The sequence below is a fragment of the Oryctolagus cuniculus genome, chromosome 12 (genome assembly GCF_051225735.1).
Source record: "Oryctolagus cuniculus isolate XC-2025 breed Fujian yellow rabbit chromosome 12, ASM5122573v1, whole genome shotgun sequence".
NCBI classification, from domain to species: Eukaryota; Metazoa; Chordata; class Mammalia; order Lagomorpha; family Leporidae; genus Oryctolagus; species Oryctolagus cuniculus.
The window spans coordinates 63,012,338-63,030,343 of NC_142878.1; the positions used below are offsets into that span (position 1 = coordinate 63,012,338).

The window sequence follows — 18,006 nt, forward strand, 5'->3', positions numbered from 1 at the left end:
TGCCCTCTGTACACCAACATACTCAACACTCCACTACTACAATGGCATTCCCTTTGCAGGTCTCTAGGACAGAAGATGGGTGGTGCTGAGAATTTAACTGACAGAAATGCAGTTCACTAAATGAGCATCTCTTTGCCTGAACAAAAATATAAATGCAGAGGAACTGCACTGAGTCTACAGTATTGTAATCATATCCACCATTTATTAAAGAATTGCTATCAGCCATGTCCTATGCTAAGCAATTTCCACACACTGCCTCATTCACTCCTCTCAATGACCCTGTGGTATAGGTGTTCCCACGCCAGTGTAACAGAGGGGAAAACAGATCCAGTAGAGAATTAACCCAGTAAAGGCCCAGTTGGTAAAAAGCCTGCTTTATATATTCTTGGAGTTGTTAAAAAGGATTCTGTGTTCAAAAACACAATTGTATCAAAGGGCTGAAAGGGTTCTACAATATCCAGTTAGCCCTTTAGGCTATATAGTTCTGCAAAAAATGCTAACACTTCTAGAAAAAGTTCTATCACTCACTTACGTCTTGAACAAGTGTTGTGTTCCAGATGAGGGAACTGACAATATACAAATGATAACTAGATGGTATAACATACTTGGATAGCGTATTTCAGGGTACACAAAGACATTTCACTCCTATCATCCCATAAAATCCAAATTCAGAAGGAGCAGAAAGCAATGGAACAAAGATGGAACTGGAGAACTACAGCCAGAGTTCACAGTTTATCCATAATTCCCCACTCACTAGAAAACAACCATCTTCCCCATCCCATTGGCCCCTAGCCTATCTGTCCACAGCCCTTCTGTTCTACTCTGTGGTCTATATGCATAATTTTTCTTTCTTCTACCTTCTCAATACCATATTCCACCTCCAGTTTTCATTGCTCTGTGCCCTTCACTCCATACCTGCATCTTAATCCCAGTAAAGTTAAATATCCCATGAAAACCCTTCCCAACAATTAGATTCTCTACTTGAAATCCATAGGATGTTTTTCAAGATTTATTTATTTGAAGGGTAGAGTTACAGAGAGGGAGAGGGGGAGGGAGACAGGGAAGGAAAGGATAAGGGAGAGGCAGAGAGAGACGGGGGGGTGGGGAGGAGATCTTCCATCTGCAGGTTCACCCCCTAAATGGCTGCAACAGTCATGGCTGGGCCAGGCTGAAGTCAGGAGCCAGGAGCTTTGTCCAGGTCTCCCACATGGGTTCAGGGACGCAAGTACTTGGACTATCTTCTGCTGCTTTCCCAGGCAGGGAGCTGGATAGGAAGTGGAGCAGCCAGGACTTGAGCCACCTGCCATATGGGATATCAGCACTGCAGGGAATGGCTTTACCCACTATGTCACAGTGCCAGCCCCAACCCGTAGGATTTTTATGTGAAATACAATGATTGGCTGTTTTTGAGGGAAATATTCATAAGCAACAATAAACCAAAAGTTTTATAATGAAACATATTACTACAGAAATTCGATTAAAACCCCAGTATTTTAAAGTCATTTTCTACTCTGTATAAATCTATGGTAGTAATACACTAAATGACATATTTGAACATAAAATGAACCAAAATACCAGATTATTCCAAAAATATGTAAGGTTTTACAGACAATGAAATGTTCACCATCAGTAGTAAATATATAGCATATTTATAGGTTCTTCCCCCATATGACGTAAGCCTTACTAATTTCCTGAGTCTGATTAACACAAACCACAGCTTTTAGAAAATTTTGTTTTCAATATAACCATCAAAGTGCATGTTGGCTAATAAATATGCTAAGTCTAACCTGGAGCTCTGTGGCTTCAAGTAAAATCTGACTTGAAGTGATCAGTATCTGACTTGAAGTGATTAATATATTTATTTTAAATAAGTCTGGAATGAAGTAATATTAATCTATGCATTAAAGCATGTAAATGAAAACATCATAAAGTTGCTTCTTTTAAAAAAATCATCACCCAAAAATCAGTAAACAAAAGAACTATCTGCACCTCCATGTTTATCACAGCTCAATTCACAATAGCTAAGACATGGAAGCAACCTAAATGTCCATTAACCGAAGACTGCATAAATTGTGGGATATGTACACTATGGAATACTACACAGCAGTAAAAAAGGATGAAATCTGGTCCTTTGCAACAAAATGGAGCAAGCTGGAAAACCTCATACTTAGTGAAACAACCCAGTCCCAAAAAGACAAGCACCATATGTTCTCCCTGATTTGGGAGAATTGTAGTGCAACTAAAATGAAAGCTATAGAAGCGAAATAATCACTTTTAGAACTAATGTCTTTAAGAATCCTTGACCTGATTGTCGAGGGACAGTTAACCATTGTTACTTTTTACTGTGTATATCCTTTTTGTTTTGTTTTGTCGTTTTTTTCTCTGTTTTCTTTCTCTCTCTTATCTCTCTACTTCACACTATATGCTGAACTCTCTATGTAACACAGAGTTAATTATAAGTATTTTAAAGCAATTGGGAAAAGATTCCAGTTAAAAACAAGGGAGGAAATAAGAGATGGAGGAGGTAGTCTAAAACTGTAAAACAGTATAGTTCTGCATACAGGCATATAGACTTACCTGTCAGGGTACAGCCTAAGAACTAATCATGGGGCTCCAAATCCTAGGAATCAGTGGTATAAACACCATCTTCACTGTTACAATAATCATATTAAATGTTAAAGGCAACAGATAGACTGGTCTAAATTCAAAAGGGATGACATAAATATCATCAAGTACTTGGTAAAAATAATAGAATTAAAAAAGGAAGGAAGGACCAACATGGGAAGCAGTCCACACAGCAGACTCCTAGAATGACTTTCATAGTAAATAACACTCTGACCTCAGAATCAACCCATAAGGCTTCCTGGTCGTGCTGAAAGGCCTGCGAGAGCATTTCAGGCATGGAGAGATAAGACTGTGGGAAAAAAAAATCCTACACAGAGGATCTCTGTGATACCTCAGAGGAAAGGAGGGGTTATCAAAGAAGGAGACGCTCTTCTCTGAAGGGAAAAGAGAACATCCTCTTTGCTCATGGCCGTGCCAAATACTGACTAAGTCTATGGTCACCAAAGGCCTCCATAGCCCTGGCAGCTCACAATAAGAGCCTCAGATGATCACTGACGTCATAAAAAAAAGAGTGTTAATTGTTAAAGGAACAACAGTAGTCACTGTGCACTTGCTCCCCAGCTAGGACTCTGTCCCTATTGAATTGCAATATGAGATTGACTGCAAATTCTCTCCCCAAACTGTACTTTTTATGATGTGTGTGTGTAGGTGCAAATTGCTGAAATCTATGATTAGCATAGAGTTGGTCCTCTGTATATGAAGTCATACTAAAAATGATCCATAACGAAGAAGGAGATGGGAGAGGGAATGGGAGGTGGGAAGGGAGCAGGGTGGGGCATGGGGGAAAGAACCACTGTGTTCCTAAATAAAAAAAATATATATATATATATATAATGGCTGAAACTAAAACTCAATTTATGACTATAAGAGAATATAAAAAAGAAATATACAAGCAGGAATACTTATTCTGTGCTATTCTAAAATGTATTGGTGGGGGGCCAGCACTGTAGAGTTAATGATGCCACCACCTGTGGAGCTGGCATCCCATATGGGCACCAGTCAGTTCAAGTTCTGGCTGCTCTACTTCCAATCCAGCTCCCTGCTAATGGCCTGGGAGAGCAGCAGAGGATGGTCCAGGTACTTGGGCCCCTGCACCCAGGGAGGAGGCCAGAAGAAGCTCCTGGCTCTGGCTTCAGATCAGCCCAGCTCTGGCCACTGTAGCCATTTGGGGAGTGAACCAGCGGATGGAAAACTTTTATCTCTGTGTGGAAACTCTGCCCTTCAAATAAGTAAAGAAATATTAAAGAAAATAAAATAAATGTATTAGGTCTCTAAAGATTATCCTAACTACAAAAGAAATGGAAAAGTCTTGACTTTAAATCTATTGAATGAGTAGTTCATGAATACCTACTGTGTGACTTTATGTAAAATAATGGGAATAGAAGAGGACAGACTGATCAAATGAGTTCAAGAGTTCAGACCAATAACTAAGATGCTTTGACTACTTGCTACCAATCATTGTTCTAGAACATTACATAGTTTATCTCTTATGTTTTTCATGGATATAGTATTATAACCCTTTTGAGCAGATAAGGAATCTGTGGCACAGAGTCAAAATAATTTGCCCAAGATTACATAAAATGTGGTTGGCAGATCCCTAATTTGAATCCAGGTAGTCTAACTCCAGAATTAGGTTTATAACAACTATGCTTAGGACTAATTAATCAAAAATTGGTTTTATATTCCAGTTTGAGCTATACAGAAGGCTGAATAATCTCCATCTATATATAGATGGGGAGGCGGTCAGCATTGTGGAGCAGCAGATTCAGCTACCACCTGTGATGACAGCATCCCATATGAGTGCTGGTTTGAGTCCCAGATGCTCTACTTCCAATCTCACCCTTGCTAATGTGCCTGGGAAAAGTAGCAGAAGATGGCCCAAGTACTTGAGCCCCTATCACCCATGTAAAGAGACCTGGAAGGAGTTCCAGGCTCCTGGCTTTGGCCAAGGCTGGCCCTGGCCATTGTGACCATTTGGGGGTGAACAAGCAATTAGAAAATCAATTTCTCTCTCTCTCTCTCCCTCTCTCCTTCTCTCCTTCTCTCCCTCTCTCCCTCTCCCTCTCCCTCTCCTTCTCTTTCTTCCCCTCTCTGTGTGTCTCTCCTTTTCTCTCTGTAACTCTGCCTTTCAAACAAATAAATAAATCTTAAGAAAAAAAAAGAAAGAAATAGATGAGCTCACAGGAACCTCAGGGAAATTGCCAGTGAATAGAAATTAAAAGAAAACTGGCCGGCGCCACAGCTCACTAGGCTAATCCTCCGCCTATGGCGCTAGCACCCCGGGTTCTAGTCCCGGTTGCTCCTCTTCCAGTCCAGCTCTCTGCTGTGGGCCAGGGAGTGGCAGTAGAGGATGGCCCAAGTGCTTGGGCCCTGCACCCACATGGGAGACCAGGAGGAAGCACCTGGCTCCTGGCTTTGGATCGACACAGTGCGCCAGCCGTAGCAGCTAATTGCGGGGGTGACCCAACAGAAAGAAGACCTTTCTCTCTGTCTCTGTCTGTCAGAAGAAGAAGGAGAAGGAGAAAGAAAGAAAGGAAGAAAGAAAGAAATTAAAATAAACTGAAAACTGGAACAGAAACCTTGTAAATCCTTATATCAGCTGCCCTTGTTGGGGGGTGGGGGAAAGAGAAACAAGGAGAGGAACATAAGAATTTGCTAGTCTCAGAAAGCTTTGGGCTTGGCATTATAATGCCCATGCAGGCATAAGATGGTAGGTCTTTGGCTGACGCAGGGCAAAGAAATGCAAAAGAATCTTTCCTCTCCTGCTCTGTAAAGCTACATCTCTTAAAGAGGTAAATCCTCAGTGACAGAAGAGACTAGAGGAGCTGGCTGCTGCGTAGCAGGTAAAGCCGCCACCTGCAGTGCTGGCATCCTATATGGGCACCAGTTCCAGTTCTGGCTGCTCCACTTCCAATCCAGCTCTCTGCTATGGCCTGGGAAAACAGTGGAAGATGGTCCAAATCCTTGGGCCCGGGGTTGCAGTGGAGGATGGCCCAAGTCCTTGGGCCCTGCACCCCATGGGAGACCAGGAGAAGCACCTGGCTCCTGGCTTCAGATCGGTGCGGTGCGCCGGCTGCAGCGCGCCGGCCGGCCGCGGCGGCCATTGGAGGGTGAACCAACGGTAAAGGAAGACCTTTCTCTCTCTCTCTCACTGTCCACTCTGCCTGTCAAAAAATAAATAAATAAATAACACACACACACACACACACACACACACACACAAATCCTTGCGCCCCTGCCCCTGCATGGGAACCAAGTGGAGGCTCCTCTTTGGATCAGCGCAGCTCCAGCCATTGCAGCTATTTGGGGAGTGAACCAGTGGATGGGAAGACTTCTGTCTGTCTGTCTGTGTCTGTCTGTCTCTCTCTCTCTTTCTCTGCCTCTGTGTAACTTGGCCTTTCAAATAAATAAATAAATCTTAAAAAAAAAAAAGAAGAAGAAGAAGAAGAAGAGACTAGAAAAAAAACACACCTACCTATAAACACAGTAGGTAGCAAAAACAAATGTATGAATTACAAGTGAAAAAAGGCCCTCCTGAGAATTCACAATTACAGAATCATGTTTCATGGGATATATATGTACTCTGGAAAACTTAAAGCTGAAAACTCAGCTAAAACTGAAAAAGATTCATGCCAGTGCATCCAGCAGAAGCAAACCTGAATCTGCTCTGGAAGGATCCATATAATTCCCAAAATTATTTCTATTCTAAAAGTTCAAAAGCTATAAACACATGATAAACCATGCATAAGAATCATCTGACATGATAAATAGAACTTAAGATAACTAAGAAGTTGACAGAGATATCATAATATTTTAAAGATGACAGAGATAATAACATAAATATTTTAAATGAGGGTAAAGATGAAAGAAGGAAATCAAAAGACATGGAAAAAAGCTAACATACAGTAATGATTGGATGGAATTGAAAAAAAAATTTTAAAATGTCCAGAAAATTCAATGGGTGAATTAAAGAGCAGATTTCACATAGTTTAACAAAGAATACAAACTCTGAAAAATATGTGCTAAAAACTATGCAGAATGAAACATTTAAAGATATGTAATTGGAAAATGTTAAAAAGAAAAGAAGAGGCATGAAGGATAGGAGGGTAAGGTTCAGCACATATAAATGACTTCTAGAATGAGAAATTAGAGAAAATACATAGGTAATATTTGAAAGCATGTGAAAATATTTGGCATGGTTAAACAAAATTTGGCTCCCAAACTCATGTAGATATTTAAACCCCAAAGTCATAAATTAAGGATGGAAACTTAATCCAATTACGATGTTTGGAAGGTGGGCCAGTTGGGTGGCCCTAGGTCACTGGGGGTGTGCTCTTGGACAATAATTCTCATGAAGAGACTGATTGGAAAAGACTGAGGCCCACCCACTGTGTCTGCTTCCTGGCTCCCTGTGAGATTGTTCCTCTGCACGTGCTCCACCACTGCCATCCACCACCTTCCCAGATGCCAAGCCAATGGGCTCACCTAATCTGGACTCAAGCTCCAGAACCATAAGCCAAAATAAATCTATTCCATTCACAAATAGCTCATCTAAGGAATTTCACTGTAGCAATGAAAAGCAGACAAATACAATATTTGAAAATGTAACTAAGAATTGTTCAAAGTAAACGAAAAACACAAATCCTTAGATTAAAAAAGTTCAAGTCTCCAGAAAGATAGATTAAATAAATCCATCCCCAGTTGAGTAACAGTAGACATCAAAGACAAAGAGAAAAAAGGCAACCAGAGAAAAATATCTAAGCTAGACAAACCACAGTGGAATTAATATACTAGGTTTTCAAAAGTCTTTTCGTTGGCAACAAGAGAACCACAAACCAAGAGATTGATATCTTCAAAGCACTTTTTGAAAATAACTGTCAATCTAGAGTTTCATACTCAGCCAAAATATTTCTCAAGAATGAGGGGAAAATAAAGACATTTTTCAGAAGAAAATGTGTTTACTGCTCAGACTCATTAAAAATGAGTCCTAGAGGACACACATACAAGTGTACACAAAAAAATTCTTAAAAAAATAGTGGAAAGAAATTGTAAAACCCATGTATAGAAGGCTCATAGTAAAGTTCATGGATAATGCGTATCAAGAAAATCTATGCATGGATTTCAAAAACTTCTGCACCAAAATCAACTTACCTTTTAATTTTATTTTTCTATGAGCTTTTTGAAGTACCCTTTTATTTTAACATGAAAAAAATTAGAGTTAGAATAAAGAGGGGAAATCCAAAAAGTAATGGTAAACAAAGAAACCAATAACCATACAGGCAAACTGAAACTAGCAAATCCAAATAATAAAAACAATAATAACATCTACACAGAATATTAAGTACATGTACACCAGAAAGAATGATAAAATTAACTTCTGTAGCCTTTGCATTTTCTAGGAGGAAAGTAGGGACACTGGCAAACTTTAAAAGTTGTTAGTTCAAGTATGTTCTGGCACAGCAGATTAAGCCGCCATGTCCAACACCAGCATCCCTTATGGATATCGGTTCAAGTCCTGGCTGCTCCACTTCTAGCCCAGCTCCCTGCTAATGTCCCTGGGAAAGCAGCAGAAGGTAACCCAATTGCTTGGGTGCCTACCACCCATGCAGGAGATTCAGATGAAGCTCCTGGCTCCTGGCTTTGGCCTGGCCCAGCCTTGGCCATTTTGGCCATTTAAGGAGTAAACCAACAGATGGAAGATCTCTCTCTCACTGTCTCCCCTTGTCCCTCCCTGTAACACTGGCTTTCAAACAAACAAATAAATATTTTTAAAAAAAATGGGGGAGGGGAAAGGACAGAAATAAATGTTTAATTTTCAATCCAGTAGACTGAAGCAGGAGAAATACAAATAGTCAACCAATCCAATAAAAAGCAGTAAATTTAAAAAAAATACTAGAAACAAATCCAAATACCTAAGAACACATAATTATATTAAATCTGAAACAGAGAGGGGCTTTCAGATTAAATAAAATAAAATCCAGCTTAAAGTATACAGAGACAGGATGGTTAAAATTATTTGGCGCTGCACACATATTAATATCAAATAATTAGGTATTCCATACATAAAAATATTTTAACCTTGACCTATACTTCATGCCTTTATATTTCTCAACAGCAATTTACCTGAAAAGATGCTGGTTCTGGTGAGAGCACCTCCAAAGAAGCATTTGAATTTCTGCTCCCAGGATGGGTTCGTGAACTTGAGGCTGGTTTTGAAATTCCATCTAGGTTCCCCTTTATAATATCCATTGATATCCTGAAAGAAACAAACAAAAAATTAAAAAGCAAGATGACTGGGATTTCTGTTAGTTAATGTGAACAGCCAAGTACTCAGAGCCTTTTAGTGTCATGTTACTACCTGTCACACAATTTTATCAAAAGACATCTTTTGCATACACGGATTGTTAAATCTTATGTCACTGCAGCCTGAGAGAGGCTAAAAGAGTATGTAGAAGTGAATGCCATCTTGGTGGCTTCCTATACATCCATGATAAAACATTTACTGTGCTCTTGGTCGTCCCTGAGCCAACACTTACCAGGCCATCCTTGCCTCTCAACCAAATCCACTTGATCTCAATGATTTGCTAAGGCCTCTCTGGTTTCCTCTGGTTTCGCCTTCCATATCCTGCCTTTTCCACCCTAGCTCAGCCTTCAGCCTGGGATTCCCTCCAAGCTATTTCTCTTCACCTCTCCAGTGTCACACTTTCATGGAATACCTAACTCCAGGGCACTGCCTTCATGTTATCAATCCTCCCTTTCTAAAACCCAGCATTCTACTTCTGCCCTCTAACACAAAAGAATAAAATCTACTTCCTCTAGAAGATGACAGACTTCCATTATCTGGCTCTCTTTACCAGTATCTTTAACTAGCTTTCATGTGACACTAAGGCCTCTCACCACCCTGGCTGCTCTAGTCACACTGTTGATTCCTGAAGCAAGAAATACGGGCCAGGTGGCTTAAGGTAGATGGAGAATGTGGGCATTGTAAGCACACTGATCAAAACCATTCCAGATTTGTCCAATGATATGGGACTAACATGCATGCTGAATAAAAGGTAAGAAACAAAGAATTCCAGTTTTTACACCCTCAACACTCAGCTGTACACAATGAACGTATGTTCCTGCAAACCCTTCCCTAAATTAATTAAACCATTTCACAACAGAAAGAAGAAAGACGATCGGCTCTACTCCTTGCAAGTATGACAATGTGACAATGTCTTTTTTTTCTTATCCTATAAAACACTTATCTATTTTCTTTTCTTTTCTTTGAATCCCGCAGGCAGAAACCAGAGAAGCTTTGGACATTGGCAGAAGCACAAACATAAACGACCTGCAGTTCCTCCTCAGCACACAGAGGGACAATATGGCCTGGCCTCCAACCATTCAAAGTGCCAAAGCTAATGCTTAAGAGACCAGCAGGTCAACTCTTTCCACTTCAGCAAACGAAAAAGGCATTGAGCCCAGCATTATTCAAACTCTGAAAAAGGGTTTCAGCTCACTCAAGAAAGCATTGACATTATTATAGTCAAATGATGGATCACCCTCGCCTATCACATCACAACCAGAAAGCTTAAGTCACCAAAGGCCAAATGTCTTGTAAATGCCCTTGGCAGCCTGTCATGGGAGACTTATTGCAGTTCACAGAGGGAGCAAGGAGATGGAAGCACGTGCAGAGCTGACATAATACACACCAATAACGGGAGATGCACAGGGAGCCATCCGTGACATGGATCAGCTAAAAGGCTCCACAGATGTTTCAGTCTGCTTTAGCAGTAGGTCTCTTCTATCATCTGTGTCCCTGAAAATAATTTAAATAAAATATAAGTCTAGGGATAAGCGAGGATGCAACTAACCAACTGTCTTATGAATTTGGCCACAGAAAGAAAGGTGGATGGATAAAAAGCATTGATATAGGATCTTATAGATTGAATATTTGGAAGAAATCTAAGCTGCCACATAGAAATTCCACAAGAAAAATAAAGCACTATAAGAGAAACAAAGTAACCAAACAACATGTAAGTAGTAATAATTACTTAGGAACTGAATGTTGATTTAACCAAATAGTGTGCCTTCATTATATCAAGTGAATGTGGGAAGGGGTGTGTAAAAAGACACTGAATCCATAATAAGAAAAAAAATCAAAGGGAATGTGCAAAATTTGATAAAGCTAAATAATAGGTAAGTATAATACTGACAAGTTCAAGATGGCTGCCTTTGGCACACAAGACTAACAATTCTTCTTTGCTCCTCCTTTATACATTTATAGTACAGTCTGAAATTTTTTTACCGTATTACTTTAAGAAGAGTAAACACTAATTTTAAAAGTAATAAATAAATGTAAAATATGTACTCTCCAAGGGACTGGAAGGAAATATAAAAGCAATTTTCCTAATTATGCAATTAATGACTTATTAGGCATGCTACCAGGAGCATAGATCAAAAAAGAAGAGATGATTACAAAACATTTAATGTTCTTGAGTCTCAAACATAAAAAATAATTCTAAGTGAAATTAAAAGGTACCTGAAAACTGGGGAGAATATATACAACATAAACAGGCAAAAAGTTAATAAATTTACATGAAGAGTTCTTACCCATCAATAATGGGAAAAAATAGTCCAGTAGAAAACTGGCTATGGACATAAACAGCAATCTACATATTAAAAACAAAGAGGAAAAAGAGGGAGGGAGGGATGGAAGGAGGAAGAGAGGAAAGGGAAGGAAAAACTGTGAATAATCTTGCTTAAGTTCAATTACAGGGGCAGCCTTGTGTAATGGGTAAAGCCGCTGCCTGCGACACCACCACCAGCATCCCATGTGGGTGCCAGCTCCCGTCCCAGCCGCACAACTTTCAATCCAGCTCCCTGTTAATGACCTGGGGAAAGCAGCAGAAGGTGGCCCAAGTGTCTGGAGGCCCAGATGAAGCCACTGACTTCAGCGTAACCCAGCGCTGGCCCTTGCAGCCATCTGGGGAATGAACCAGCAGATTGAAGAGCTCTCTCTCCTTCTGTAACTCTTTCAAAATAAATACATAAATCTTTTGTTTAAAAAAACTTCAATGTCTCTAACTAAAGGAAGATGTAGAAAGAGACCTGAAAGATGATTACAGATGAAGGGAGAGTGCTGTGTTCTGAACTGGTGGATTTCTCCATGTTCTTGTGTCCTTTTGTTATCTTTTGCTTATCTGTATTTTCTGGTTTTCTAATAAATATATTGTGCATTCTTAATCAAAGAATGTACTTGTTCTAGGATTATTTCTATAATTTACTAAAAAGCATTCAAAAATTAACCAAAATCACTAAACAGGAGCATATGACTGCTGTAATTTTTGATTTGGGATAAATGAAAGAATCAAAAGAAAATGAGCCCTCCCTGAGCCCTCCTCTATTTAATAATTACAAGTAGCAAAACTTTAAAAAGTGGAACTGTTTTGGGCACTGCCACTGCTGGGCACCTCAAGACCCCACTGCTCCACTTCCGAACCAACTCTCTGCTATGGCCTGGGAAAGCAGTAGAAGATGGTCCAAGTCCTTAGGCCTCTGCACCTGCGTGGGAAACCCAGAAGAAGCTCCTGGCTCCTGGCTTCAGATCAGCACAGCTCCGGCCGTTGTGGGCAACTGGGGAATGAACCAGAGGATGGAAGACCCCACCCCCACCCTGCTCTCTCTTCTCTCTGTGTAATTCTTTCAAATAAAAAATAAAGTGAAACTTTTATTTTCATGAATTTTTATGGGTAAAAACTACAAATGGACAATTTTTAACTTGCCTTTAAAACAAAAAAAAAATACAGAAAAATGTAAAAGCTTTTAAAGTCAAAATATCTCTCATCCTATGTACCAGTGTCACAGATTCTTATCTCATGTTTGTTTAGGCATATGCAAACTTTCAATCTTCCTCCCTAACACAAACACAAAGAGCACAGTGCTTTGCAACCTGCTTTTCTCCTTTTACATATTTTAGAGATTTTCTTCTGTATCACATTTCTAGATTACTTCTTGCTTTCAAACAACAGCATAACATTCCACTACAAAGATGAACCACTCTTTAAGTCAACTCATTTAATTTGTAAATTTGCTAATAAAATCAATTTTAAAACTTAAAATGGATCACAAACTAATATAAAACTTGCAACTAGGGGCCAGTGCTTTGGTGTAGTGAGTAACAGCCGCCACCTGAGGTGCCGGCATCCCATATGGGCGCCGGTTCGAGACCCGGCTCTTCTACTTCCAATCCAGCTCTCTGCTATGGCCTTGGAAAAGCAGTAGAAGATGGCCCAAATCCTTGGGCCCCTGCACCCACGTGGAAGACCCGGAAGAAGCTCCTTCCTGGCTCCCGGCTTCGGATCGACGCAGCTCCGGCCATTTTGGCCATTTGGGGAGTGAACCATCTGGTGGAAGACCCCTTTCTCTCTCTCTCTCTCTCTCTCCCTCCCTCCCTCCCTCCCTCCCTCTCTGCCTCTCCTTCTCTCCCTGCATAATTCTGACTTTCAAATAAATAAATAAATATTTTTTAAAAAACTTACAACTATAAAAGTTTGAGAAAAATACATGCGACTGTAGGCTAGGCAAAGATTTCTCACATATAGTATCAAAAGCACGATTCATAAAAGAAAATATTGATAATTTGCAGCGCACCAAAACTTAAAACTTGCACTCTTCAAAAGACATTTAAAAAGGAAAATAAAACCCAAGGACTGGGAGAAAAATATTTGCAAAACTTCTATCTGATATAGAACTTGCATCCAGAATAAATAAGACAGAATCAAGATGCAATAAAAAAATGAACAAACCCATTCCCCAAGAAGATGTACTACAGCAATATCAGCACATGAAGAGATATTCAACATCATTAGCCCTCAGAAACATTTGAATTTAAATCACAATGACAAGGTGGGTGTTTGGCTTGTAAGTACACACAATCCCATATCAGAGTGTCTGGTTCCAGTCCCGGCTCCTCCACTTCCCATCCAGCTTGCTGTGCTAATGCACAGCCTGTGAGGCAGCAAGTGATGGCTCAGGCACTTGGGTTCCTGCCACCCATGAGGAAGACCCTGGTGGAGTTCTAGACTCCTGACTTCAGCCTGGCCCATCCCTGGCTATTGCAGGCATTTGGTGAGTGAACCAGTTGATGGATTATCTACCTTCCCACACACTCACCTTTCAAATTAAATAAATAAATAAATTTAAAACCTCAATGGAATACCACTACACACCCATTTGAATGGTGAAATAAATTTTAAAACCCCAATTAAATACCACTACACACCCATCTGAATGGTGAAAATTAATTTTTTACAAAACTGAGGTACCACGTACTGACAAAGGTAGGGAGGAACTGGAACTCTCATATATTGCTGGTGAGAACGCAAATTACAGCAGCCACTTTGCAGAATTCGGGGCAGTTTCATATCAAGTTAAACATATACCTACCATAGATATGCACCCAATAAATGAAAACTCACATTCACACAAAACGTGTACTTGAATATTTACAGAGGCGTCACCAATAACTGCCAAGATTTGGAGACAATCCAAGCGTCCCTCAACTCCAGAGTGGGTTGACACACCCGTCCAATGGGACACTACCCAGCAAGGCGGAGAGACACTCAGCCGATCCACGGAGGGGGAGGAACAGCAACTGCTTCATGCTGAGCGGGAAGAGGCCGGGTTCGGAGCCTACACAGGGTTCGCTTCCACCAGGGCTGGGGGCCCGGACGGGCCTACCACAGGGTTCCCGAGGGGCTTGGGGCATGACGTCACCTGTTGTGTGTGCTGACTGTGGTGGTAATTACGTAAACGGGTGCGACAGTGAAAACCCCGAACAACTCTGCCGCGAAAGCGTGAATTTTCGTCACGTGTAAATTCCCCTCAGTGTTTACATTAACACCTTTTTGGCCGCCTTTCTTTAGTTGTGTTCATAGATTCGGTGGATAAATGAGAATTGCCGGGCCAAAGAACCGTTGCATTTCAAATTATGGTCATGGGCCAAAAGGTCGTGCCACATCGGACCCTCACCAAGAGCACGCGCGCGCCCACGGCCTCACACGGGCCTGCGGCCCATATACTTGTCTGGAAAGCCTTTCCATCTTCGTCAGGCTGACAGGTGTCAAAGGCATCTGTGAGTCTGATTTACATTTCGGTACGCAGGAGGCAGTGGCGTCTCTCGTCAAATGCTTACTGTATTTGTTTATTTGTTGTCTGTGAAACGCCCATGTCATCTTTGCGCATTATGGTCTTGTGTAGGTGGCAAGAAGCCCGGGAATGTGGGAATCCTAAGGGCAGGAAGCTTTGTTACCGCGTTCAGGAAAACCCTGGCGAAAGGCCTCGCCAGAGAAGACTCTGAGGGGCGCTGAGAAGCCCCTGGAACTCTCAGGCGCCAGCTCCTCCCAGGCCTGGGCCCGCCCCTGATAGGCCCGTCCCCAGGACCGAGCCCGCCCCGCACGGCCCGCACGGCCCTCTCATTGGCCCTGCCTGCTCTTCCTGACAGCCCGTCCTCGGGCCCCCCGCCCATTCAAAGCGCGGCGCGCGGCGACGAGCTCCGCCCATCTGCGCGGTTCCTCACCTTCCGGGCGGGGACCTGAGGAATTACTGGCAGGTGGCAGAGTAGCGACGGGCGCCAGAGACGCTCCGTGACACTCGAAGCGTCACGTACTTTCCCCAAAAAGGAGGGATCTTTCCCGCCACCGCAGCCTTACTGGAGTTGGCAGAGGCTGCGGGTCCCAAACCCTCCTGCCTCCGGGAACGCCGTTCCCTTGGCAACCGACGCCTCCAGTCTCGCGATAGGCGAAAAGGGCTGTACCATCCCGAGGGGGGACGTTGGGCCAGGCCACGGAGGCGGCCCCTGCGGCCGGCCTGAGCGGGCTGGTTTGAGTTGGACGCGGAAGGAGCACGCCTGGCTCCTCGCAGTGCTGTCTCTGGTTATTGTTGTGAGGCGTCTCTGAGCCCAGTTTCCCCACCGTAAAACGGGGGTGACGACAAGTCCCTGCTCACGAGGCTGTTGAGCGGCTCATGTGGATGGCGTGCATGAAGCTCTATGTGAATGAGTGCTGTGTAAACAATAAGCAAGCGTTAATTTCGCACAGCGGGGCTACAGGCCAGCCATGTCAGTGATGACTCCTTCCACCTGCTTTTCCTCAGCGTTTCTCTACTGCTCAGCGCAAGACCAGCTCCCTGAGCTCCCAGGGGGACTCCTGCGTCCCCATCCCCGTCAGATGCCGGCGGCCCTCAGGTCTGAAGGGCGTGTTGCCGCTTACGAGGCTGTTTCGCCTTCTTGGCCCCCTTGTCCCCCTAGCTTTTTGTAGGTGTTTTTCAGCGAAGCAAACAGGCGCAGGTTCAGTGAGGTGCCCGAAGAGTGCGGCAGCCACCGCTGCTGATCCTGCTTGTGGACCCTCCAGGCCGGACTGCCCTGCCCCCCAGGCTGCTTTATCTGACGTTTCCACTGAGCTGTGCAAGAAGACTGACACGTGCGGAAACCTAGCATGCGGAAAAGCAAACCTCGGCGCCCTACCATCTCGGCAAATAGCAACGCCATCCTGCCAGGCTCCGACCACCAGCCTCGGAGTCCTCGGCAGTTCCTCTTCCTCGCATGCTCCACAGTTCGTTCTAAATCCTATCAGCTCTTCGCTCAAATCAGTGTCAGAATCCAAACACTTTGGAGGCCCGGAAGGTAAAGCCGCCTCTGCTACGCGTGGAATGCAGATTCGAGTCCTGGCTGCTCCACTTCGGATCTCGCTTTCTGCTAATGCACCTGGAAAAGCAGCAGATGTCCCAAGTCCTTGGGCACCTGCATCCGCGAGGGAGACTCGGAAAGAGCTCCTGGCTCCTGGCCTCATCCGGCCTAACCCTGGCCATTGTGGCCATCTGGAGAGAGAACCAGCAAATGGAAGATTCTCCCCTCCTCCTTTCTATAACTGCTTTTCAAATAAATGAATTTTTTTTAAAAATCCAAACACTTCTCACAACTTCACTGCCTTCAAGTCCACACTGACCCTTTCTCACCTAGATTTTGGCACTAACCTCCTAGCTATATCTTGCTGTTGGTCCCTACTCAACTTTCAACAAAGCAGCCTGAATTTTGCTCTCCACACCCAAGCCAAACGATGCCACTCCTCGGGACTCTCTATGGCCCCCCATTCCACTTACAGCCCTCGGGATGCCCCCAAGTCCTTAGTGATCAGGTTTGTTACCTCTCTGACCTACAGTGCTGCCACCTTCTCCCTGATAAACTCTGCTGCACCCTGACTGTCCTTGCTCTTAGTGTTTCCAGGCAGGAGTTTCTCTCCCAAATTTCTCCAGACGTCTGCATGTTTTTCCAAATCCAAAGATTTTAAAACACCGGTCGAAAGAAAATGAGAGGATGCATTCTAATTCTCCAATGAGAATTAAACCTTAGCAGTTGACAGAGGGTTGTTACTAAAGAAATCCACTGATGCCCAGTCAAAAGCAAGAGCAGAAAATGCTGACGCTCTGAGTCACAATTCGAGGTCAACATTTCCAGGAATCAGGGCAGGAGCACCTGGAAGAAACATGTCTAATCAGACAGTCTGGATTGTAGCTAGAGCCATGTTATAAGTGCTTGTTCCCGGTCCTGTCTGCTGCTGGCAGTGAGACATCCTTGAACATAAATATTAATAAGGTGACATTCATTGTGTACTTGATACAAATTCTATGAACAGTGTTTCAAACAGTAAAGAGTTTTGGATGCAAAATAAGGCTTTAAATTGACCATTTTGAACCTGTGATTCTATGTAGTGCTGCTAAAGCTTACGGTAGATTTCTGTGTTACCTGAAAAAAATTAAACGACTCAGGCTGGGGCTTTCTAAAGTGGACTCCGTTGACTAGGAGAGGATTGCACCCACACTTACTAAAGGTCAAACCACAGAATGTTCCAATGGGCTTAGATAAACAACTCAAGTCAATAGCCCCATAGCCTTCAACATTGCACAGCTGGGACTAATGAACCCACCAATCAGAACAACTTTGCAATTTACAATTTCTGCCCAACCAATTAACTGCCTCTGAAAACAACTTTTTGGAAATCCCCTATTTAAAAGAAAAGAAAAAAGAACCTGTCCTGTGATGCCTTGCAGGATGCTATACAGTGCTACCCAAGTTGCAATGGTTTATTTTCCAAATAAATGCTGTTTTCTTTGATGTCTCCTCAATTTTACTCAAAAAAGCACCCGATAATTTCTCTCTGTTTTCCAGGGTCTGAATATTTGCTGTAGGCTACAGTTCTTATAAATACTTAATAATGTGCTTACTTTTTAAACAAATATTTCAGACAGTCCTAATAGCAAGAACATGAAGAAAGTTGGGAAGTATTTCAAGAATAACTTAAGTTTCAGGAATTCCTACCAATTCTGACTTCCTGTTTCTGTATC

The 18,006-nt window shown here is 42.6% G+C and overlaps 1 protein-coding gene across 4 annotated transcripts in view; it reads right to left on the reverse strand.

Moving 5' to 3' along the window:
• The window catches only part of FSIP1 (fibrous sheath interacting protein 1), a 229,149-nt gene extending 213,826 nt beyond the window's left edge, over positions 1 to 15,323 (reverse strand). For 3 of the 4 annotated variants that reach the window (XM_051822082.3, XM_089309433.1, XM_089309434.1), the window contains exons 1-3: positions 15,185 to 15,319; positions 10,317 to 10,423; positions 8,749 to 8,881 (exon numbers count right to left, since the gene is read on the reverse strand). In XM_051822082.3, coding sequence (XP_051678042.2) covers positions 8,749 to 8,874 — 126 coding nt within the window. In that variant the 5' untranslated portion in view covers positions 8,875 to 8,881; positions 10,317 to 10,423; positions 15,185 to 15,319. Of the gene's footprint in view, positions 1 to 8,748; positions 8,882 to 10,316; positions 10,424 to 15,184 lie in introns of all 4 variants that reach the window. The other variant, XM_051822083.3, reaches the window with a different exon arrangement.
• Between the last annotated feature and the right edge of the window lie 2,683 nt (positions 15,324 to 18,006).